This window comes from Sceloporus undulatus, chromosome 2 (assembly GCF_019175285.1).
Source record: "Sceloporus undulatus isolate JIND9_A2432 ecotype Alabama chromosome 2, SceUnd_v1.1, whole genome shotgun sequence".
Classification (NCBI taxonomy): Eukaryota; Metazoa; Chordata; class Lepidosauria; order Squamata; family Phrynosomatidae; genus Sceloporus; species Sceloporus undulatus.
In genome coordinates, this window is record NC_056523.1 from 166,472,496 (window position 1) to 166,497,024 (window position 24,529).

At 40.9% G+C, this 24,529-nt stretch overlaps 1 protein-coding gene across 5 annotated transcripts in view; it reads left to right on the forward strand.

Annotated features, from left to right (window-relative positions):
* LIMA1 (LIM domain and actin binding 1) overlaps positions 1-24,529 on the forward strand; it is a 78,130-nt gene that overhangs the window by 596 nt on the left and 53,005 nt on the right. For 3 of the 5 annotated variants that reach the window (XM_042448703.1, XM_042448706.1, XM_042448707.1), the window contains exons 2-3: positions 6,531-6,620; positions 16,699-16,835. In XM_042448703.1, coding sequence (XP_042304637.1) covers positions 16,717-16,835 — 119 coding nt within the window. In that variant the 5' untranslated portion in view covers positions 6,531-6,620; positions 16,699-16,716. The remainder of the gene's footprint in view (positions 1-6,530; positions 6,621-16,698; positions 16,836-24,529) is intronic. The other 2 variants (XM_042448704.1, XM_042448705.1) reach the window with 1 other exon arrangement.

Below are 24,529 nucleotides of genomic sequence, written 5' to 3' on the forward strand. Positions count from 1 at the left end.
CTTACCGAGGGTCACCCAGTAGGTTTAATGGCCAAGCTATGAGATTTGAACCCTGGTCTCCACAGTCATATGCCAATTCTCAAACCACTACTTGTGTGGGGAAGGATGTAGCCTTTATTTTTTAATGGAGGAGAGGCATTTCGCTCACCAGGTGGAAAAGACAGGGCGCTGCCCAGATGTCCTAACTGCAAAGGAGGACAAGGCACCGTAAAATGTAAGGCATTCCAGAAAAATGCCAGACATTCCAAAAGAAAAAGCTAAAAAACAGTCATAGAAATATAAATTAAAGCAGGCTCAAAATGGAGGGCGCTTTGGACTTCTTCCTGGACAGAAGGTTGGAATGTAGAACATGTCCTGGGAAAGGAGGATTTGTCTGATCACCCTTGGAAGAGAGAAATGCCATCTCCTTTCCCCTCCCCATGGGACTTGTCTGAGAAAGTCAGCCCTACGTCAAAGATAAAGAAAACCACCAAAAAAGAGTTAGGATTTTTTAAACAATAAAAAACTGGATAGTTGTCACGTGGCAAGTGCCACGTGATAAATCATCAATATGATGTATTGATCGCCCCATGGCAGCATCTAAGGGAGAGGCTGCTATTGTGATTTGACTTTACAAGTGCTGAGAAGCAGCAAGAATGAGTGGATTGTGACATTTTGTTAGTGGATCACAAGGTGCAAAGGTTGGAAATCTTAGGAAGCTGTGCCTAATGTTTGCGTGTGCATCTGGGGTTGGTACATTTGGGGTTGTTTCCCCCTCCTCCCCCCAATTGGAGTGAGATCAATTTTCTGGATTTCTGGTGTGTTAAAGATTACAGCACCCTAAAATTCTGGCATGGTTTGAAATGGTTTGTGTACAGTCACTGATGCTGGGTAATGATGAGTTTGTGTGAAATCTGTACCATTCTCTATAGTGAGGATACATATGGGTGTTGTGGTCTTGGGAGCAGTGTGTCAGGAAGATGAGTTTATCCTACAGTATAATATAATAATCACACTGATCAGTTCTGTGGGATCCTTGGTGAAACTGCAAGATATGCTTTCCTGTCTCTTCTCAAGATACAGGAGATGACACAGAGGGATAGACAGGGTCATGACACTGTCCCCATAAGTGACATTTCCTCCATATTTCTTGCCTTGTGCCAAGCTAGCAGTTTAAAGAGAGGACCCTCAATCTGAGGCCAGGACTCCCAAACCAAGATCCAGATCTGGTCCTGGAATCTCTGTTCATATTTTGCACTATATTTTGGTGCAACATGGTGTGTACTTAGGTCCACCAAACATATTTTTACTTATAAATATGGGAGAGGGAATGCTAGGTTCGACTGGCTGTTCACTCTTTCCTGAATGCAGGCTGGCTCTTTCTATGCAGTTGTCCAGAGTTTGTTGTTAACTCCTGTCAAGTTGACTTCAGCTCATGGGGACCCTGTAAATGAGATACCCTCAAGACCCCTTGTCCTCAACCACTCTGCTCAAATCTTGCAGACTCGGGACTATGGCTTTCTTGGTTGAGTCTATCCATTTGGAATGTGTTCTTCCTCTTTTCTTGCTGCCATCAATCTTTCATGTATTTTCTAGGGAGTTGTGTCTTCTCCTGATCTGTCTGAAGTATGACAGGCTCATTCTCAGCATGTTGGCTTCTAGAGAGAGATCAGGCTTGATTTGCTCTAGGACCTATGTACATTTTTATCCACAGATTCAAGCATCCAAAACTTGGAAATATTCAAAAAATATAAATTCCAAAAAAGCAACACTTGATTTTCCCATTTTATATAAGGGGCACAATTTTATTATGCCATTATATTTAACAGGAATTGAACAGCCACAGATTTTGGTATCCACAGGGTGTGTGTGGTGGAACCAAACCCCAGTGGATACCAAGGACCCATTGTATTTGTCTTTAATAATCCATGGTATCGGTAGAACCTTCTGTTACCTAAGGTGTGAGCCAGGCTTTACATATTCTTTTGTAGGCTTGGTATGGCCCAAGGCCATCTGCTTGTTAGGTTGGTGCAGCCACCAAGTTCATTTGGTGGTGCAATGATTGCTCTTTTGCTGAAGGTGATGGAAGTAATTGCTATGAATTTTCTGTGACAACAGGTTAGTTTTGCTTACTGGTTAGACAGCAGGTTAGTTTTGCTTATTTGCAAGAAAGCAAGTTAGTTCTGATGACCAATTCCCCATATAATGAAGATAGGGAGAAGTGGTTGACTCTACATATTTGTGGGTATTTCCAGGTTGGACTGAGTTGTTTCAGCCCTTGGAAAGGTTAAAGGGGGGGGGGGGGGAACTACCTAAATATACTTGTAAACTTGCCCATGGCACTTATGTGATGGCTATTCTGCATAAAGTGCTTAGGTGTGCCAGTAAAGATTAATCAAGGTTTGTCCAAAATCTCTTCCTGCCACTTTCTGTCCTTGACTCACCTCTCTACCTGAGTGTTGGAAATCTCTCTTGGGTGCAAAGTGCAAATGAGGAGTGACTGATGATGCCCAGGGTAGAAATCTTCTCACCTGTAAACAGAAAGTTTCTAGGGTGGTGATATTTGGTCATGATTTACAGGAATCTGCCTTTACATTTCATCAGTAATTATAGTACTATGTAAATCATAACTTCCCTTTTATCTGTATTTATACGGGTGGGTTAAGAAACCTCCATATATATATATATATATATATATATAGAGAGAGAGAGAGAGAGAGAGAGAGAGAGAGAGCTAATGATTCCTCCTTTGAGGTTTTCTTTAAAGGATTAGTGTGTGCAGCAAAAGGGCTCCTAAGAAGTTAGAAGTAACTGATTATCTTCATGGCCCTTTGGTTCCCTGGCATCCTGTGTAATATTGAACAGACCTCCTGCAAATAGCTAAGGGCAAGGTACACCTCTCATTTGCTCACAACATGCCCTGCATATGTTTAAAATGTGGTGAATTGGGGAAAGGAAACTTTTAAACTAACTATATTAACTATTGTCTATTCCTAAATGAAGCAGGGTGAGAAAAAGGAATGTTGAAATTGTAGCCTTTATCTTTTCCGAGAAATATTGAGAAATATTTGGAGCAGAGACGCATAATTTGGGCATGTATCACCCTTCACAGCTTCTCCAGAAGGCAATATGAGTATTTGGCTGTCTTGTGTTATCATGCCCATGTGCTCTTGTCAGGGCATTTAAATATTATATCTGGCCTGAAGTCTTGCATGTGCTCTAATTAATACTTAGTGATCCAGGCATATAATGGGTTTTACCATAGGTGACTAGTTTGAAACTTCTGACATACCTTCTCAGTTTTTGCCAGCTTTAGTATAACATTAACAATTGCTGCTAAATACCATGCTGTCTCTTCTTTCCCCTTCTTGCCCATCCTTGTGTTTGTTATTGATGTGTTCCTGTCTTGGTAAGAATGACTGGCCTTGGGTTTTTGAGAATATTTAATCTATAAAAAAATTGCCAGTTTGTGCAGAAGGGATAGATTATGAACCTAGCGGTGGCAGATATCAAGGATTTGGGTCATGTTGTGGATTTTTATCTCTTGTTTTCAATTTTGACTTCGGCATTTGCAGTAGTTTAGGCTACCTTGAAAACTAGTGATCTGCCCAAGGCCATTCAATAAAATGTCTTCACATCATGTTTAAGAAAAGTGCATGCATAAAGTGTACACACACATCTGCGCATTTCATCAAATGTGCATGCCAGTGGTTGGTGAGGTAGAGAGAGTAACCATGTCTCAGTAGAGGCAGGAATCACAATGAGTGAAGTCTAAGCTGATAGGCAACATGAAGGCGCATACACCAAGTAAGTAGTTGGCAGAATAATTTTGAGAAGCAAGTAACTTTTAGGTTATGAATGGAGAGCTGATGGCTTAGAGTGTCTGAGCCATACAAGGCTATGGAAGAGTGCTCCTTTCCATTCACATTTTTCTATTTCAGCAGCAGTTCATTGCATAGAATAACTATACTGAGGTCAGTAAACAGATTAAGTAAAACATCTTGTGACTTCAGTACTTGAAGGAGGGTCTCTCCCTCTATATTTCTGCCTGACAACTGAAGTCAATTGGAGGGGCCCTCTTCTGTCTCCCATCAAGGTAGGCAATATACTGTGAGAGTACCTGAGAGACGGCACCCTAGCTATGGATTACTCTCTCCTTAGAGACTTAATTGGCACCAGTGTTGTTGTCATTCTTGTACCATCAAAACATGGCTTTTGTTAAAGCCATCAGGGCCTAATTTGTGTATCTGTTATTGTTGAAATTATTTTTCTCTGGGTTAAACAGTTTCAAAATTGTCTTTTTTAAATATTATATGGGTTTAATGTGATTTGATTCTTTTTAAATTATTGGTGTTGTTTTAAACATCTTTAAATTGATTTTTATTATACAGTGGGACTGCCATATCAGATTGCTATATTGGCACCTGCAGATTGGAGCTCCTGTGGATCGCCGCGACCCATATTAGCCAACATCAGCACTTTCTTGTGGGCCCTTTGATTAAAATGAGGTTGCGCTCCTGATTTTTTTTCACCTGCGGGCCCCACAAAACCAAATCCCCTTAGAGTGGAAAAGCCCACTGTACGTTGTCCTGAAATCCTCGAATGTAGGGATGGATATAAATATTTTAACAAATGAAATAAAACCAGAAGGCATAATAGGTAGAGTAGTCTTGAGAAGCAAGTAACTATTCAGAGGACTGGGGCAGGGATCTGACCAACACAATTTGATTGTTCATGCTTTTTTGCTCTAGCAATAACATACTGCTCAAGCAAACTGGGAAGATCTTTTGAAAAAAATTTCTTAAAATGAGTGTGAGTCTTTCTCTGTCACCCTCGATCACTCCCAGAGCCCTTCTATGAATGTTGAATCTTTAAGTTTGGGAAAAATTAAAGCAAAAAAAGCAAAGCTATATGCTGCTGCTTGTTAGTGCTCTTTTCTAGAACAGACTCTACCTGTTGCACACTTGTGCAATGACAAATAAAAAACTGTCTCTCAACAGCGAGTCAGGTGTGTCTGCCAAAATACGCCTGGCCACTGCATACCTTGGTTTTCTGATCTGGCTTTCCCTATACAGCCATTTGCTTGCTTGGTTGCTTGCTTGCAGACTCTGAACATATTAGGATACACTGAGCGGGTGCTTGGGAAACCTTTGGGGAGGGCAAACTCAGGATTGGTTGGGGTGGTGGTGTTTGAGTGGTCAATTTTGTTAATAAACCCATTGTTTAGAAATGTCTCCTAGTTCTATTTCACATAACAGTCACAAGAAAAATAAGAAATCATGCCAACCACCCCTCCTGTCTGTCCTGCTTGGCTTGGATGGTTTTAGTTTTGTTTTGGTGGCACTGAGTACTTCTGGTACGCAGACAGACAAGCAGACAGACCCACAGCCAAACTTGAAAAAGTTTGGGGATTTCATCTCACCTCAACTCCTAGCCAGTATGGCCCATGACTCTGCTGACTGGGGGATTCTGGGAGTTATACTAGGGGGAGAAAGGGTTTCCCAAGTTTTGCCACAATTTTAGGACAGAAAAAATAATGGAGCAATGGACACATTTTAAGTTGGCTGCCCACCAAGTGAGTGACTTACATCTAGTGGAAGTGTGGCCAGGTTGTGAATAGGGAAATTGTGACAAGGAAAAAGGCAGCATCTCCATCCTGTAATAAATCATCCAGTGCAATACAGCAAATACATAATAATATGTAATCTCCAAGAAATTATAAAGGTGCCTATGCTAAAGAGCTAGCATTGAGTGTGGCTTTTTGCCAAGGTGTATGCTTCATTATACTCTGCGTTATAGCTTTCTCCCCCACATTTGGTCTAAAGTTGTAGTATTATTCCTGGGCTGGAAATGTCCAGGGGTTAATTATGACAGTTTTTAATTATTTATCCAAGAAATTGGGTCTGTAAAGGCAGTTTTTGAAGGAGATATTCAGCTTAACTATTCTGGTGATGCTTAATTAGGAGCTCCTTCCTCATGGGTACCCTGGCACTGAACACGGTAGCTAGCCAGCAAAGAGTCGGAGCCTGTCAGTGACAAAAGCAGGTAATTGTACTATTGCAGATGTCCATCCCTTGTGCCATAAACGTTACTCTTGGAAACAAGAAACTCTTTCTATAGGGTGTTAAATGACCTCCTTGTATTTGAATATGAGCCTCCCGATTCAGTCTCTTATTAGCTGTCTTGCCAAGTCTTAAAAGCAAGTGTCTGTTACTGTCTTTTGATTAGCTTGAAAGCTTTCTGTTTTTTTTAATCACCACCATTCTGTCTGGGGTTAGCAGATATTGCACAAAGTTATAAATTTTCACTTTGCACAACACAGCCGTTTGAAATTTTGCATGAAAGATAGAACGAGGCTTTCAAGTCTCTAAAGATCACAAAACTCTCATTTAAAGAGAAGAACTGTGGTACACAGTTTAAATTAGGCAATAACCTACCTACTAGGTGCACTTGGTGGACTGAGGTAGTGGTGTGTGTGTGTGTGTATTTAAACTTTCACATTTTTGTAATTTCAAGTTCTGATTGTTGCTTTCTTTTCTCACTACTTTTAGATAACTTGTGAGGAGGTGAGGAATGGTCAAAGGAGTGAATCTTAGAACACTGGAATAACTACAGACATCTAGTAACCTGTCTTTTAAGAGGTGGGCCTCTTAGCTGACCATTTTGACATACTACAGGGTTGTATATTTTCTGATTTTCTCTTTATCAGTTTCTTTACAAACACCTTAAAAATGGAAGTTGAGAATAGCAACCATGGTATATTTGAGGTGTGCTGTCATATTTGAGGTATTTAGAAATAATTAAGTGAAGCTGATGGCTTGCATAGTTGTAGTTTATACAGTAGTGGCAAGGCTCATAACTGGGAGATTTTTGGCAGGCCTCTGTTTGAATATACCTGGATTTGGGTGCATTTTATGCTTGCCTGAGTTGGACACATGGTGGCATAAAAGAAAGAATTTTAAAAATATTGTATCAGAAAATACCATCACTGTGAATAGAGCCTCTGACAATATCAAGGGAAGGAAAGATAGGCATATGTACATGCTCACCATTGAGCATGCACATGGGTTAAAATGTGATGTAGGTTTATTTTTAGGGAAAAGAAAATACTGTAGTATTCTGTATGAAAATAAAAAGCAAAACTGTGCTTATCAGGAAAAACACTTGAAGATGGTTTTTTGTGGGTTTTTCGGGGCTATGTGGCCATGTTCTAGCAGAGTTTCTTCCCGACATTTCGCCAGCATCTGTGGCTGGCATCTTCAGAGAATGTTTGCCTGGAAAGGCCTTGGCTATATATGTTGTATGACCTGGAAAGGCAGGAGTGATTTGCATGTATATTGTTTGTTGCTACTGACAGTCCTCAGGGTGTAAGGGTCTGCACAAGAGGATTAATGTCTGCTTAATTAGTGCTCATTGTCTACTGGGAAACCCCTGACCCTGGGAGATTTCTCATTTGTATAGATAAAGACTCATTTGCAAGATAAAGACTCAACAAATACAAATGAGAAATCTCCCAGGGTCAGGGGTTTCCCAGCAGACAATGAGCACTAATCAAGCAGATGTTAATCCTCTTGTGCAGACCCTCCCACCCTGAGACCTGCCATTAGCAACAGAACAAGACACATGCAAATCACTCCTGCCTTCCCAGGTTACAGTACATATATACCCAACTCTTTTCCAGGCAAGCATTCTCTGAAGATGCCAGCCACAGATGCTGGCGAAATGTCAGGAAGAAACTCTGCTAGAACATGGCCACATAGCCTGAAAAACCCACAAAAAACTATGGATGCCGGCCATGAAAGCCTTTGACTTCACACTTGAAGATGCTTATCTTTAAACCTGTAAAAGTGGTAGCTTGTGGCTGCCATGTCAGTGTGATGGTGAATCTGTTTGGGGTTTTAGTTGAAACTTTAACCAGACCCAACCTCCTCCTCCAAAAAGATTCAGCACCTTGGATAGCTCTGTTACAATTCAGACAAAAACGTGGAACAGATACACCAACCCCACTGTCATCAAACCACCAGCTACCTCTGCCTATAGCTATAACTGATGTAAACACCCTCCTAAAATGTTTCCAGAGGTAGTATCTTTGAGAAAATAGTTGTCCCTTAGTTAATACCGTACTGGAGCAATATTTCTTGTTGCTAAATAAATTGATACAACAGAGAAGCTTCAATATATTCCTCAGTATAGTCCCACAAGGGGCGAGGAAATTGGATGCCAAGGAAACTCAGCTCTGGAAGACAAGGGTGAAAAGGTAACAGGTATGAAAAATTCATGGGGTCGCCATAAATCAACAGGTGACCTGAAAGCACATTCACAAACACAGCAACAATTATTATTGTTTGCATTATATCCTTGTTGGGGAAGAGGTCTGCTTTTATTTGTCTATTCATTGGCACCTGAATTTTTGCCTGCCACATTGCAAAATTATGGCTGATCAAAAGTCTTAGAAGAGTGTCAAACCTATTTTATTTAATCACTGCATAGAATTTATTGCTCAATTGCTTGTTCTGTGGGTAGAGATTATTCAGTTTATTGAAGTTTAAATTGGATTTTCTAAATTAAATGATAATTTAGGTACCCATTTTTTAACATCCTCCTTTGTAAATCTACAGCATGATATAAATAAAGTATAATAATAATTGTACAAATCTAGTAGTGTTCAGACAACACATGTTTGATTTATATGCTCTTTTTCTCCCTGTATCGGAAGCTAAGGCAGCCCAAAACAATTTTTAAAAACCCAACAGCCTAATCTCCCATAGAAGTGAGTTCCAAAGCCTGGGAGCTGCCACCAAGAAGGCCCTCACTCATTTTGCTACCAAACATGTTTCTGAGAATGGAGGGACTGAGAGAAGGGTCTCTCCCAAAGATTTCAGGGCCGAGGGAGGAAACATATACAGTTGGACCTCCACATTTGTGGCTTGAGTTTTGTGGATTTGATTATTCACGGATTTGATTAATATGTTCTCTCTAGGAATCTCTACGTCCTCCAGCATGACTCTGTTGTCCACTTCTACCACAAGTCACACTGGAAGACCTAGAGGTTACTAGAGAGAACATTTCTTTAGGCATTTGTATGTCCTCTAGCACAATTTTATGGTCAACATCTGGCAGATCTTGACCATAGAATTGCCCTGAAAGACCTAAAGATTCCTAGAGAGTTGTTCTCTCAAATAAAAAAAAATAGTGGTTTTTTAAAATTGTGTTGTTTCACTTCCATGGGAGTCCTGTGTCTCTAACTCCAGTGGATGTGGAGGGTCCACTATAGGACCTTTTAAGCCATAGCCAGTACAGTCAGCCCTCCATATCCATGAATTTTGTTATCCAAGCATCCATCATGGCTTGAATATATAAATTCCCAAAAGTAAACCTTGATTTTGCCATTTTATATAAGGGACACCATTTTACTTTGCCATTATATTTAATGGGGCTTGAGCATCCACGGATTTTGGTATCCACAGGGGGGGGGGGTTCTGGAACCAAACACTAGCAGATACAAAGGGGCTACTGTAGTTATATTGTGCCTAGAAACAGATAGGTAGCCAGTGACTCGCATAAGCTCCCCATAATTAGACTTGACCAACAGTCTGGCTGAAGCATTTTGCACCAGTTGAACATTCTGAACAGCTTTTGAAGACAAGTAACATAAAACATCTTACTAATCTAGTGGACAGTTGTCCGGTTACATTGTAGTTCTGTTCTAGTTTAAGACGTTCTGTTCTAGAACACACTTCTGTTCTAGGAGTGTTATTAGACATGCACACTCTTAATTGAATTACAAGCTTGATTTAAAAAAACACAATTAAAGCAGTATTGAATTTGCCTGCTGACATCCCTGCGCAGCTTAAAGATGTATTTCACCATGCCTAGCCCAGAGGCAGAAGAAAAGCCCTCCCTCCATTCCAACTACCATTGGCTCAGCTTCGAAGGGATTTAATCCCTTTTCCTACTGCTATCCCTTTTCCTTGTGTGTCGTGGTTTTAGATTGTAAACCTGAGGGCAGGGAACTGTCTAATTACCAGTTTATAAGCCACTCTGACAGCAACAAACAAACATACAAGCAAACAAACAGCCCGCCCAGAGATGGATGGGAAGAGACTCCTTGGAAGGATTGCGAAGTAGCAAAATAGTGAAGTTGGTTCTACTAAAGTAACCTGGCAGTAGAAATGAGCAAGATGAACAGGTGGCTATGTGCAATGGTATATACTGGCCAGTAAATAGTTTCAGTGAAAGGAAGTGGCTGGTGGATGGATGTAAAGAAGGACAAGATGTATGTCTTGACCAAGAAAGCTGTGGTGGATCCTTAAATCTGCTGGGGTTTGGTTCCAGGACTCCCTGTCTTGGATACCAAAATATGTGGATGCTCAAGTCCTATTATATACAATAGTATAATAAAATGGAATCCCTTATATAAAATGGCAAAATCAAGGTTTGCTTTTTGGATTTTATTTTTTGAGGGATGGAGGATGGAAATGGCAAACCCTCTCTGAAGAAACCTGCCAAGAAAACTCCATGATAGGTTTGCCTTAGGGTTGTGAAATAACTATAAGTTGAAAAGAACTTGAAGGTACACAATAACAACAATATTTTCAAGCTGTGGACAGTAGAATCCATGAATGCAGACTCCATGGATACAGAGGGCCGGCTGTACTTCAAATGTTGAATGTTGGCTGGATGCTGTAGAACTGGCAGTGTGAGTGGGCATCTTCAGCCATTTAATCTGTACTCATTCTGGAGTAGCCTTGCAGTGATCAGTGAAAATTAATCTCTTATCAAAGAATGAATAACCGAAGTAAGGCTACATGGCAATTCCATATTAGGTGACAAACTCTTTTTATCTCTTTCAGAGGTTAGCAGTATACTTGATAAGCACTTGAGGGAGTTTCCAGGAAAGAGGACTAGCATTTTAGAAATGCTAAGGACACCTATGTGAGCAATTCATTGGATAATGTTAAGATTTTGTAAGAGTTACTGTACTTCTAGGAATTAAAAAAAAAGAACAGCAGAGTCTGTGAGACAACTGTAGCTACCTTGGTTATAGAATCTACCAATATTTTCAACTCTCACAGCTTGAAAAGTTCTACAGAGAACAGGCACAACATGGGTTAACATTTCTTCAGGATCAATGTAGTAACACTTTGCATGAATTGTCAGTACTCTGATGCAAATCTGTTATACTCTTGGAATCTCCAGACTGTGTTTTTGCAGAAGCTTCAGGCTTTTATAACTGTTGAAAAGGGACCCATTTACTTTAGCCTGTCCCTGAACTTCAGATCATTTAATAGAGTAATGTGATGCATCATCATGCTATATTGAAGTCCTTAGTTCTCTTGAATTCTCTTAACTCTTGAATTTTCAGAAGCCGTTTGCCCCAGATTCCTCTTACAGTCCAACCTTATTGTCTGTATTGGTATTAATAACAACCTTATGAAATGCCTAGTACAGATAAAAATCTTTGTACTTTTGGCAAAAGAACAAGCCTATGCCCTTGCCCACAATGCATGTTGCTACAGATGCAGGAAATAGCAATTCTTCATAGTATTGTTGTTCTGTAAGCTTGCATAGTTCTTGTGGAGGCAATTTTGTCATTAAGGTAAGGAGCAGATTTTTATTTACTGTATTTATTTATTTTGCTATAAACTCTTTTTAGGAGTGGGGAGATGGCTGTAGCCTGAGGAAAAGTAAAGTTCCTGGACATTGTCAAGCCTCATGGAAGTGTTCCATCTTTCTTATCCTGTTTTTCCTAACGCTAGTTAATAGGCCAGAGTAAATTTTGCTGCAGATGTTTGTTGAAGAAGCTATGCTTTGGCAAAGTGGCAGTCATGAATGGCTGTTCTAGTATAGATCCTGTGTCTTCCTGCATTTTGCTTCTGTTTCTGAGGAGGTTGGCAGTCTGTTCTCTTTTTTCTCCTCCTTAGCATTCTTTTTGCTGCATGGATTGAATTTCAAGACTTTGGCTTGAGGGAAGTTGACTGCTTTCCCAGTTATGGATCAGATTCTGCACTACTTACTTCAGCCGAAGCTGCTTTGGGCTTCTCATAGCCCACCATTGTCCTTCGGTGAAGCTTCTGTTTCCACAGGGAGGGTCATGGGGATCTACATGGGGCAATGTTTACTCTGCAGATGAGTGTTCATGTGTAAACATTAACTCATTGGCAAAAATCCCTTTGCTGCACTGATCCAGAATTGGGTGTGTCAAGATAAAAATGGGAAACAGAAAGTCACTAGCCTCATAGGTCTTGGCAAATTTTGTTCTGGTGGAACTGTGAGCAGCCTAGGATTCTTGTCAGTGGCTCACTTAGCGGGAGGATGAGGAGAAGTGGTAGCAGTAAAAGTGGCAGTCAAGCGATAAGAAAGGGAACCTGCCTTGAAATGACAGATGGAGTTAGTTCCAGGGCACCTTCTCTGTTTTATGTCTTGAGGCTTAGAGCCGAGTTGTTCACAGCTCTGCCCAAGACAGCTGGCTAGTACCCTGTGTGCACAGAATGGGAGTGCTGCAAACATCCTGAGGACTCTGCAGAGGGCACAGGCAGGTCAGTGTGGAAAGTGTCCCCAGAAAGCTGGAGACAGGTGAGCAAAGTCTAGGGGTGCACCTACACTGTAGAAATAATACAGTTTGACACCACTTTAAGTGCTGTAGCCCCATCCTATGGATTCTTAGGGAATCCTTGGAACTGTAGTTTTATAAAGTTTTTACAAGGATGTCAAAGTGCCAAAGAGTGCCTGTGCCTCCCCAAACTACAAATCCCAGGATTCTGTACAATGGAGCCTAGGCAGTTAAAATGGTGTCAAACTGCATTATTTCTACAGTACAGGTGCACCCTAGAAGTCCCTTAAGTGGAACCTGTTTCACTGAAATCCACCTTAGTTAAAATAAATGAATGAAATACATTCTCAGCATGACATTTCAAAAGAAATGGAGTTTTCATAGTCATTGGAGACACAGTCCTGTAGCCAGAGCTAGTCACTTTTTAAAAGTGAAAGTCAGGGGACCCTATAGGTTAGTATTGCAAATAAATATATTCTGCTCTCTGTCTCCCTGAATGAACGAGTAATATGCAGTTGGGAGCTTGTCTGTGTAAATTATAGCAGCACTCCTTAAACTGCTACTTTCCAGATATCTTAGATTATTACTGTCAACACCTTCACTATGATCATACCGGCAGGGGATGATGTGATGTGTAGTCCAGTACATTGAGAAGATGTTGGGTTGTAGATAAGTGAACTATAGATTTAATCAAGTAATTTGTTATTTGGCTGCTACAGTCGGCCCTGCTTATACATGGATTTTTTATACACGGATTCAAGCATACATGGTTTGAAAATGTTCAAAAAAAGTATAAATTTCAATTATCAAACCTCGATTTTCCATTTTTTATAAGGGAGACTATTTTGCTATGTCATTATATTCAATGAGCATACACAGATTTTGTTATAAACGGGAGATCTTGGAACCAAACCCCAGCGTATAACAAGGCTCCACTGTATTTTAGTTGCAGTTCATTGTTGTTGTGTGCCTTCCAGTAATCTCTGATTTATGGTAACCTGTTGCAGGGTTTTCATGGTGAGATTTGTTCAGAGTGGATTTGCCTATGTCTTCCTCTGAGGTTGAGAGAATGTGACTTGCTCAAATGTGTTTCTATGGCCAAGTGGGGATTTGAACCTTGGTTTTCCAAGATCCAAAACACATGGCAGAAATCATCCAGTTTGAGACCACTTTAACTGCCCTGGCTCAGTGGTAGGGAGTCCTGGTAATTGTAGTTTATTGAGGCACCAGAGCTCTCTGACAGAGAAGGCTAAATGTCTCATCAAACTACAGTTCCCAGAATTCTGCGGAATTGAGCCAAGGCAGTTAAAACAGTCTCAAACTGGATTATTTCTGCAGTGTGTTTTGGAGCAGAGTTCTAGTCTAGTGATCAAACCACTACACCATGGCTCTCTATGGGTATTTGGAAAAGATAATGAAAAAGCAAGCAAGAGCATATTTAGTAATTTCGGTATCTGTTGTGAAATAGGAGGAGGGGATGGAAATCGTGTTCAGACTTCATTTTAAACTCTTTAGGTTGTTGATGAGGTGTTTGTAGAGTATTTGTATGGTTACACAAGGCCTCATTTAAACCTGTGGTCTTCTTTGCTGCTGGGCAACAGTTGATATTCTGTGGTTCTCAGTCTTACTTTTCCTAGGGAAGCTCAATCTGATAATACTTGATTGCTCTTTGTACTCCTTCAACTAGTTACTGCATAAAAACAGAACCATTTTTTGTTTTCAAATGAGGCTTGTAAGGAAAAACCTGTCACACTCTCAGTGCATTTGTCTTCAGTGTAGGCCAATGTGTTCTGGTAACTGACCTCCGAGAACACCAAGTTTCCCAAGTACCAAATTGTACATTGTGTCTCTCCTTCTGCTTCCCTCTTCCCCACCCACCTGCCATCAGCTGGCAGTTAGTGAGCTTTTCAAGCAATAAAATGCGGAGCTCACCTGAAATATTCACCAACTTATAAAAGTTTAACAAGGGGAAGAAGGACATAATTAATATACAGTGTAGGGAGTAGGAGCATTTCTGCTTCTTGCAGTCTAGTGAAGTTCGTCATTAGTGCCCTGTTCATACAAACAGCAATGATGTGGTTAAACTGTTGTAAACCAGTGTGGTGTAGTGGTTTATGTGTTGGACTCAGTGGTGACTGGGGCTCTAATGTCAGTGGTGGGTGGGTGCAAGTGAACTCACTCTGGATTTTATTCTGAATATATTTGTGGGATAGGATATAGTAAATAAACTTGGATAGCTCCTTTAATGTTCAGACTAAACTTGGAATGTATTTACTGCCCCACTGTCCTGTCATGGAAGCCACTGGCTACCACTGGCTGGCCTGGGAACTGGGAGATCTGAGTTCTAGTCCCCATTGAGTGATGGCACTCGGTGGGTAAATGGCACACAGTCACTGTCTCTTAGCTTGACCTATTTCACAGGGTTGCTGTGATCATAGAGTGGGGAGGAGAGGCATGTATACACTTTAAGTTTATTGGAGCGGGTTACAAGTGGGGTACAAGTGTAACAAAGAAATCAATACATTTGTGGGTAGGGCAGCAGGATGGAGTGCTAATATTGAAAAGAGAAGATTGGCACACATGAAGTTAAATATGAAGGAGTTCAATATTTGCGACAGTTGTCCACAGTTACTTGCCAATTTTATCTGTATGTCTGCCTTTATCACATACAACAAGTGCTATCAGGTTTGGATGTTAAAGGTTATGCATAGGTGAAGAGGTGTGCTAACTCTTTTCTTCAAATCCCTCTCTATTCACTCTGCATGGCAACAGGGCACATGGAAGTAAATATAGGTGACTGATTCAGGGAGGTCTAGTTTTGCCCCAAATGACTTCATAGCAGAGCTGATAGAGATTTGGTGATTTCGTTTGCTATTTTGATACAGTTGTCTATATGCCTTTCCATGAGGATCTGTGCCGCAGTAGTGTCTTCAAGACTGCTTAATCCTGGTTGCAGCTATGTCTATTATGTTAAAGAACAGAAGAAGTGTCTGTCCCTCTTGTCATTTTTCATCTCTGTGTGTGCGTGTGTGCATGCACATGCAATTTCCTCCCAATTGGATTTTGTGGCTGGGTCACTTTCCCAAGCTAGCAAGTAGAAAAACCAGTTCCAGTACTTCATTTGAACAGGGTCTTGCTGATGTTAGATCTTGGCATTTTGAAACCGAAGTTAAGCCCTGGGACAAGATAACTGACGTGTTTCAGGCAATGCAAGCTGGATGAGAAAGAAATTTTGTAGGCAGGGTTGCATTTTAAGAAATACCTGCATGGGTAAAAAAAACAAACAAATCTCAGGATAAAGAACATTCTTCTGTATACACATGCCCCTCTGTAGTGGAGCATTTCCCCCTTAAAATTCCAGATGGAGCTGGCTTAGGAAAATGAGCTGCCCATTTCTGGATAGAGTAACTTGACATGCTGGACTGACCAGATGCTAGTTATTAAGCTAGGAAGCTGTACTTAGAGAAGTCAAGATGCCAGTAATACTTTAGAAAATGGAAGAAAGGTAAAACCACATAGAATAAAAGGTGCTGCTCAGTGATCAGTCTCAAGTTTCGTGGTTTTTTAACTTAACTGTGAATTCACTATCCACATCATTATTATTTACTATAATATCCATCAACTACAGCAGAGTAACTCTAAGCAGCCAAATTCACAAATGAAATTATGCTAAATTTATTCCATTGCTGTATACTGATATTGAAAATAGCTTGAACTGGGATATCTGATCTTCCTTGTGTTTGGTCTTTCTTTTGCAACAAAAATGTCAGAGATGGCAATATACAGCTAGCATGAGAACTATCTGAATGGTGGGTGGCTGGTGCTGGGAAATCCAAGGAGTATGCGTACACTTCCACATCATAAATTATACCAGGCGAAAAGAGTGTTATAGATTATCCAGGCAGTAAGGTGAGAGTGCTTTGCTTTCCTTGATTAGGTTTCATAACATTTAAACTAAAGATCATTTCAAGGATCTTCAAAGGAATCTGTCATGAAAACTCTTATGCTTCTTCTTCAGTTTGAAAGTGGACAACTACTGTCATTTAGAGTCGGTGGAATGAGGAGAATTTCAGAAGGCAAACTGTGGAGAGGGAGGTGGGGAGAGAGAGGAGTGTGCTATGTAAAAATGAGCCTTTTTTGTTTGGTGTTTTTTTCTTCCTTTCTAGCTGCTGCAGCATTTCAAGATGGAACCATCTCCATTTAACAGAAGGCAATGGACATCTCATTCTCTGAGGATCACTGCCAAAGAGTTGTCCCTTGTCAACAAGAACAAGTCCTCTGCTCTTATGGAGAGGTTCTCAAAGTAAGTTCTGTTGCTCCTTGTTCAAAAATACTGTGTTCTCTTTCTTTGGGATAATGATATAAATCGTAATTCATTAAAAAAAATCACAATTTTACTTTCCTGGTTGAGCAGGATGGTGGGAATTTCCCCCTAATTTTTGAAGACAGTAGTCATATTAATTTGCAAGACTTTTTGAGGCGCAAATTGCTGAATGTTTTTGTGCAAAACACAAGCAGAATGCAAAATACCTCCTTGTTCCATGGACTTTACAAGTAAAAGCATTGGATGGTTTTTCCCTGATCAGTAAGTCTGTTGTTCTGTGCTTGCTTTCTCAGTGTGTGCGTTTCTTAACAAAGCAAAAGAGCCTAGTTTTGTGTACAAGCGCCATGCATAAATTACTGAAATGATGTGGGGTAAAAAACACTTGTCATATTACAGGAAATTTAAAAAACCCTCATAGCTGCCCATTTCTTGATAGCATACCTTGACATGTTGAGACAGCTTCTCTTATGAAGAATAAGAAATTTGACTAGCCCTGTCTTGGAGACAGTAGTTATTATTATTATTATTAACCTTTATTTATGAAGCGCTGTAAATTTACACAGCGCTGTACATGCAATCTTTTTAGTTAGACGGTTCCCTGCCCTCAGGCTTACAATCTAAAAAGACATGACACAGAAGGAGAAGGGAGTGGTGACGGGAAAGGGTAAGAGGTCCAGCAGTTCCTCTCAACCTCCGAGGCCTGGACCAAGGCAGATGGACTGAAGGGAGGGCTTGGCTTCAAAATGGAAGGTTAATCATTATCCAGGGAAAATACATACTGACAAGTAGGATAATACATATACAGTACATAGCAATACAGGAAATGGATCGATAAACAGTCAACAACAGAACATCAGATAGTAAGCGACAATTATGCGATGCCTGGGAAGGCTTCTCGGAACAGGATGGTTTTCAACTCCGTTTTGAAGCTGGTTAAAGAAGTGATGGCTCTTGCTTGTGGAGGAAGAAGGTTCCAGGAGTGAGGGGCAGCAAGTGAAAAGGGGCGAATCCGGGATGGAGCAGAGGAAATCCTGGGCTGGGACAGGAACCCTTGACTACCAGAACGGAGGGCCCTGGTGGGAAGGTGAGGAGAAAGAAGGTCTGATAAGTAAGGAGGGGCCAGTCCATGGAGGGCTTTGAATGTCGACAGCAGGAGCTTATACTGAATGCGGAAAGGGAGAGGGAGCCAGTGAAGGGATGCCAACACAGGAGAGATGTGGTCAGAGCGGTGGGTGGAAGTGATAATGCGTGCAGCTGAATGCTGGACAGAGATTAAAGGACGAAGGTGAGAAAGAGGAAGCCCAGCCAGGAGGACATTACAGTAATCAAGTCGTGAAATGGTAGTAACCACTTGTAGCTTTTTCTGCTTCAAGCGCCCTGTCTGCTTTTTAAAAAGAGTCTTTATTTGAAAGGTATCTTGTTACATTTTAAGTTGTGCCCCTTTTTAGGTAACATCTGGGAATATCAATAAAGTAACAGACCTACATGAAATAAAAATGTCAGGGGATTGTGGTGAAAAAACCCAACATGATTTTTACATAAAACAATAAGCCTGCTCAGGGGCAGGAATCTTACAGTCCTTTGGATGTTGTTGAATTTAAAATTCCCTGCACCCTGAGTCAACATAGGCAATGATGCTATGAGGTGCAGTTCTACAATAGCTCGAGGTCAACAGGTTTTTCGCCCTAGGATAAATGAATGTTCAAAGGGTGACAATATCCTGTTTGTCTCATTCTCCACATGGCAAAGAGAGGAGTGGCTTCTCCATGCATTGAGATCTCTCCAAATCATCTGAACTACAACAGAGACAATATCTGATACAAAATGTAGGCACGTGGCCCCAACACCGTCACTTTTTTTCTCCTGTATGATTTTTAACATGATGAAGAAGCCAATGGAACTTCCAAATCTTGCATTATGTATTTTGTGTATTTTAGTTGGCCAATAGAGAGTTTGCTCTTTTGTGGATTTTGTATTTTGTTTTATTTTGCTGTATAGCCAATACAGCTGTCCTTGAATATAATATTCAGCTCAGCAACATTTTGTTAAGAATATGATATAGATGGACTGTAAAACTCAGTTTGTCTTACCAGCTTTGAATGGCTGAGGAATGGCAGCAGTGATCCAGTCTATTGAGCCAGTTGTGGTTAGAAATGGAAATGATCCTACAGTGAATAAAGTTAAATAAATCTTCCACTATTATGTAGAGCTTTCCAGTCATTTCCCATGCATATTACTGGCCAGAGCTGCATTTGCTTCGCTCCACAAATGTTGTAGTGTTGAGTGCTTCTCAGGTCATTCTCTGTGTAATCCTATGAACATCTGGCTATGGTGACACATGCCATGATTACATCCTGTTTGGACTACTGTAATGCACTCTACGTGGGCTTCCTTTGGAAACTGTTTGGAAACTTAAGCAAGTCCAAAATGCCACATCTAGAATGCTGGGCCAATTATAGGGAGCATTGTTAAAACAGCTTCACTGGCTACCCGTTTGTTTCCGGGCACAATTCAATGTCCTAGTCATGACCTATAAAGTCCTACATGACTTGGGTCCAGACTATTGGAGAGACCATTTCTCCCCATATAAACCTGCTAGAGCCGTAAGATCTTTAGGAGCAGGCTTTCTCTTGATCCCCCCCAAGATCACAGGCTCACATGTTGAGGACGTGAGAGAGAGCCTTCTCGGTGGCTGCTCCAACCCTCTGGAATTCGCTTCCTTGGGAGGCTAGGCTGGCCCCCTCCCTGCTGGCTTTTTTCTGGCAAGTAAAAATGTTTTTATGCAGGCAGGCATTTGGTATATAATGCATAGAAGGGGGGTTAGTTTATTTTTAACTTTTGTATGTTTTTGTGATTTTGTATTGGATATAAATTTTTTAATTGTTTTGAATTTTATTGAGATTTTAAATGTTATGTCTCTGAGCCGTCTTGGGTCTCTCTGGGGAGAAAGGCGTCATAGAAATAAATAAATAAATAAATAAATAATTCATAATACTGAAATAACCATTTTGTCAAAATGACATTATTAAACAGCAAGGTTTGCAGTTTTTCATGATAGCACCCTTCTCCAATCCATTGCCTTCCAGCAGTGTTGGACTATAGCTGCCACCAACCACAGCAGTAATGCCCAGTTGTTGGGGTGATGGGATTTGTAGTCCAACATATGTACTCAGAGGAAGCTGCTTTCACACCATACTTTGAATGAAAGACATGAGAACAGAGTGGAAGTTAAGTCAGGGTAACTGAGTAGGCAAACAGATTCTAGATTGAGAAGTGCCAGAACAACCTCTCTCCAGTGAACACTTTCCAGTTAAAAGGTGGAACTTCTTAATTACAGTTCCCAAATATTTCCATCTGCTATTGTGGGGAAAGACTGCAGGGCCTGTGGGTTCATTCTAGTGTAAGCTAGGATTGAGATAGGGAGAGAAAAAGAAAGAGAATGAATTCAGTTTAGCCAATAGCAGTGCTGTCTGACATGGGAACGATAAAGTTAAAAGGGGCAAAGTCCACAGTGTACTTTAAGGGGAAAAGCAAACCCCTAAAAGTGACTCTTAATGTTATAACTAGGTTTCCAGTAGGGGGAGGCAAACAGAAGCTCATATCATGAAAATAGGTTGAATATTCTATCTTTTGGACGATTGGATGCAACTGTAAAAAGGATACCTAAGAGGCAGTAGTTGAACTACTTAATTTAAGGATCTTATTTCACTTTAGTAGGGCAGTGCTTTGACTCTTTACTGAGGCTTGCCATCTTAAGGTACGCTGTGCAGACTTTCACTGGCTCTTTACAAATGTCCAACAAAGCTATAGTTTGTTCTGCTGTGATAGAGCTCAAACCATGGATTTCAGTTACCATATATTCTTAGGGTCGTCATAAGTTGGAAATAACTGAAAGACACACAGCAACAATAATTTTCAGCCAAGTTTCACTGTAGATAATAGGGTGGGAATCATGCTGTCCAGGGGCCACATGTGATCCCTGGGGCTGTTTGTGCAGGCTTCAAGCCCTCCTGCGAAAATAATGGTTTGTCTCCTAGAGTGGTGATTTTTCTTTAAAACAATGCATATCTTGTTTTCGAGGGGTTTATAGAGCCGGTTGTGGGTCAAGGATGCAGAAAATCAGCCTCAGATCTTGGCCGTTCCTTGCTTAGGTCAGCTTGTCTGTTTTACCTCCATCTGCTCAGCACTTCTTCTGTATTGCCTTCTGAAGGTAGTGCAATTACTGTTTGACAGTTCTCACATCATATGAAATCCTAGATAAGCCAACTATAGTTTACTATGATGTTTTAATTGATTCTCTGTATCAGAACTCTTGTTTCTTTGCAGAGAAGTGAGGCTGGAGAGCGAGGGAACTTTGTCCTGTTTTGATGGAACTAGGAAAACAAACTTGGTAACTATGAGGAGCTGCTTGCCAACTTTTCTTCCTTAAGTGTTTTCAGGAAATGCTTTTACTGAATTCACCAGCACAGTTTTAATAGTTTTCCAATAAGCAGAGGAGGAAGCAAATCAAACCAAAAGGAACTGGTGGTTGTAATCAGCCTTTCAGCAATCCAGGCTGGTGTCAAGATGGCAGTGCCTTCTCTTTTGACAGAAATTGGAACTGACTGTATGTGGAAGGATTCCTTGTGGGAAGTAGGAGACTTTGTACTCTGCATATTTTAAATTCTTGTCTCCTTCAGAAATATGTCAACTTAGGCCTTCTGTGGAAAGGCTTCTGCTAACCACTTCTTGGTTGTTGTGTGCTTTCAAGTCTTCTGACTTGTGGTGACCCTAAGGTGAACCTATCATGGAGTTTTCATGGCAAATTTCTTCAAAGGAGGTTTGCTATGGCCATCTTCTGAGGCCGAGAGAGTGTGACTTGCCCAAGGTCATCAGTGGGTTTTTATGGCTGAGCTGGGATTTGAACCCTGGTTCTTGAGAGTCTTAGTCCAGTACTCAAACCACTGTGCCACACTGGCTATTTCTTAGCCCCTGAAAAATAAAATTCCACACCATAGATTCATTATGTAGTAGAGGTCTAATTTTTATACATAAAATGTGCTGACAATTTTTAAATGTAGTGGAACACATCTGGTTAGTAATTCATTGACCCAGCCTTTTAGGAAGTACAATAGAATCTCAAATAATCCAGAGTTCTCATGGCAAATGAAAAGTCGATAACAGCCTGGCTATATTTATATAGTACAATTGGCTGCAGATTTAAACTGGAGGTGTAAACAAATTAAGAAGCTCTGGGGGGCAATATTCTGTCTGTGGACCCTCTGAACTGCCAAAAATGACAAAGGAAGGGCAAAGGAAAAGAGAAACAAACTAGAAATGGCTGGATGTCTAGCTCCTGTTTTGAGAAAACAGAACAGGGGATTCAGGATGTTAAACAGTGCAGGGAGCCTCTGCAATTTGGGGCCATGTCCACAGTGACAAGAAAACCCATCTTACTGTTTGGGCTTCTGGATCCTCAGAGAGAATGAACTGTCCTCACAATTGGCACTGAAATGGGATGATACCAGGAGCACTGTCCACACACTCCCCCTCCCATCCTGGCCCTGGCCCTGTTAAAGCACAGTATGTACAGGAGGAACTGCACAAACTAGTGACAGTGCACTGGTGGGAGCTAGAATTGCTCGGTGGGAAGAGGTCATTAGATCAGCCGGGTCAGGGCACTGCCTCCTGACCTCTTCTGCCCACTGGCCGATGCTCCTCCTATCCCTACACTGGCATGCAGTCCACATGCTCAGGATTCTCCAGAGTTTCTGGCCTGACTCAGAGCAAACGAGTACTCATTTTACTCCAGAGAATCACCCTGGAGCATGGATTTGACCCATGTTTCGCTTGTTTTGGCCCTCTATGCCATTTAAATAGATCAATGCAGGAATGAGGCAGGGACATTTCTTATCCTCAATGCGGACACAGAACCTAGTTAAAAAGTGAATTGCCTCTCCTGGAGGCATTTGTGGGTTTTTTTTTGGCTGGACACACACACATGCACACACGTATTTCTTTCTTTATTGATGGGGTGCATGTAAAATCTGAGTCACTTTTTCATAAGATTTGACTAGTGCAGTGCTAGCAGGATTCAAAGTGCACCAGTCAGGACTGGAATGCTTTATTCTTTATCTGAGAGGGCAAGGTTTAGAGGGCAGTTTTCCAGAAGTTGTGTTTCTGACTGGCTATGCAGCTGCTTTGATTTTGAACTGAGCCTGGAAATGTTACTTTTGGACATCCTTTCTCCATAAATCCCCAGCCAACATGGCCACTACAGAGGCTGGGATTGTGGGAGCTGGAGTCCAAAAGTAACTTTAATAAGCACTAGTTTTAATTTGAGTAATCCTTTGAGATGCTGTGTATAGATAAGGCCCATTACTGATCTTTCTTGGGGGGGGGGGGGTTGGACTGGGCACCATGGTTTGAATTGCAGAATGAAATGATTATAGCCTAAGTTTAAGAGTATGAACTTTGAGCTGTAACTTGGTGATAACAATTTGCAGCTCCACCATAAATTTGCCTAGGGGACTTAGGATATGATCACAGATGACCTGAATCTCCTCCCATTCAGCTTCACTTCATGTCTTTCCCTATTTACTTTTTCGCACTATTCATAAGTTTGTATATTTCTATTGCATTCCCTTTTAAGCAAGCTGACCTTTTTTTCTAAGCTGCCCCCTAACCATTTTTACTTGTTCCCCATCCTTTGTCAGTCTTTTTAACTGAAGAAACCTTGAAATGGTCAGGTCTCAGGAAACCCCTATAAAAATTAAAAACTTTGGATTTTTTTTCAACCATAATCCCTCACAAAACTTGAGCAACCTCTCATGGATCCCTGGTTGAGAACCTGAAGTGGTCATAAGGCAGTTGCTTTCCAACTGCTTGACTATTTTGATTGATTTTTTTTTCACCAACCTTATAGGAGATTGCTACACATAACTTTTAAATTGCAATTAGATCTGGGTGGAAAATGGCTTTGGTGATATTTAACACGCAATGTTGCCTCTAACTATTAGCTGCTGCATCCCCCAAGTGCAGTTAGAACATCCCTTTTCATTGATGGGGAAACCTATCAATGAAGTTGCAACTTTGCTAGTCCCCAGGTACGAAATGTCACTTCTGGGGCAATTGTGATATTGTCGGTCATATAGTGTAAGCATTGCCTCCTTTCTCCCTGTTCCCCACCGGTATTCCCAAGCAACCTGATTACCTTTATTTTATTTTTCTATTTCTTTTCTTTAAAAAACAAACAAATCTATATCTCAGTAGCAGAGTTCCAGAATTGTATGAGAAAGTGAGAATAAAAATAAATAAAAGTAGCAATTTTAAAAAGGGAAGGCATGCTAGGTAGGACATGGGGCAGGGAAGTGGGATTAAAGGGAAGACAGGAAGAGAGTACGATAGTGGCAGTTGCATGGTTGCAAAGACATTCAGCGATACAGTGAATACAAACAGGTACACTCCTGTTTTCATTGACGAGAGTGTCCTCCTTGATAGAAGCGAGGACACTTTTGGTCTTTCAGATGTTTTGGACTATATATAATAATTGAAGCCTGCAAGACAATGTTGCAGTGTACCCATCCACTTAACAGGAATAATTTATTCCAACCTGCCATTCCCTGCAATTAAAAGATTTTATTCCATCCTCAGGTTTTCTGCCTCTCTTTTGAAAGTGGCACTCTACATTGCAT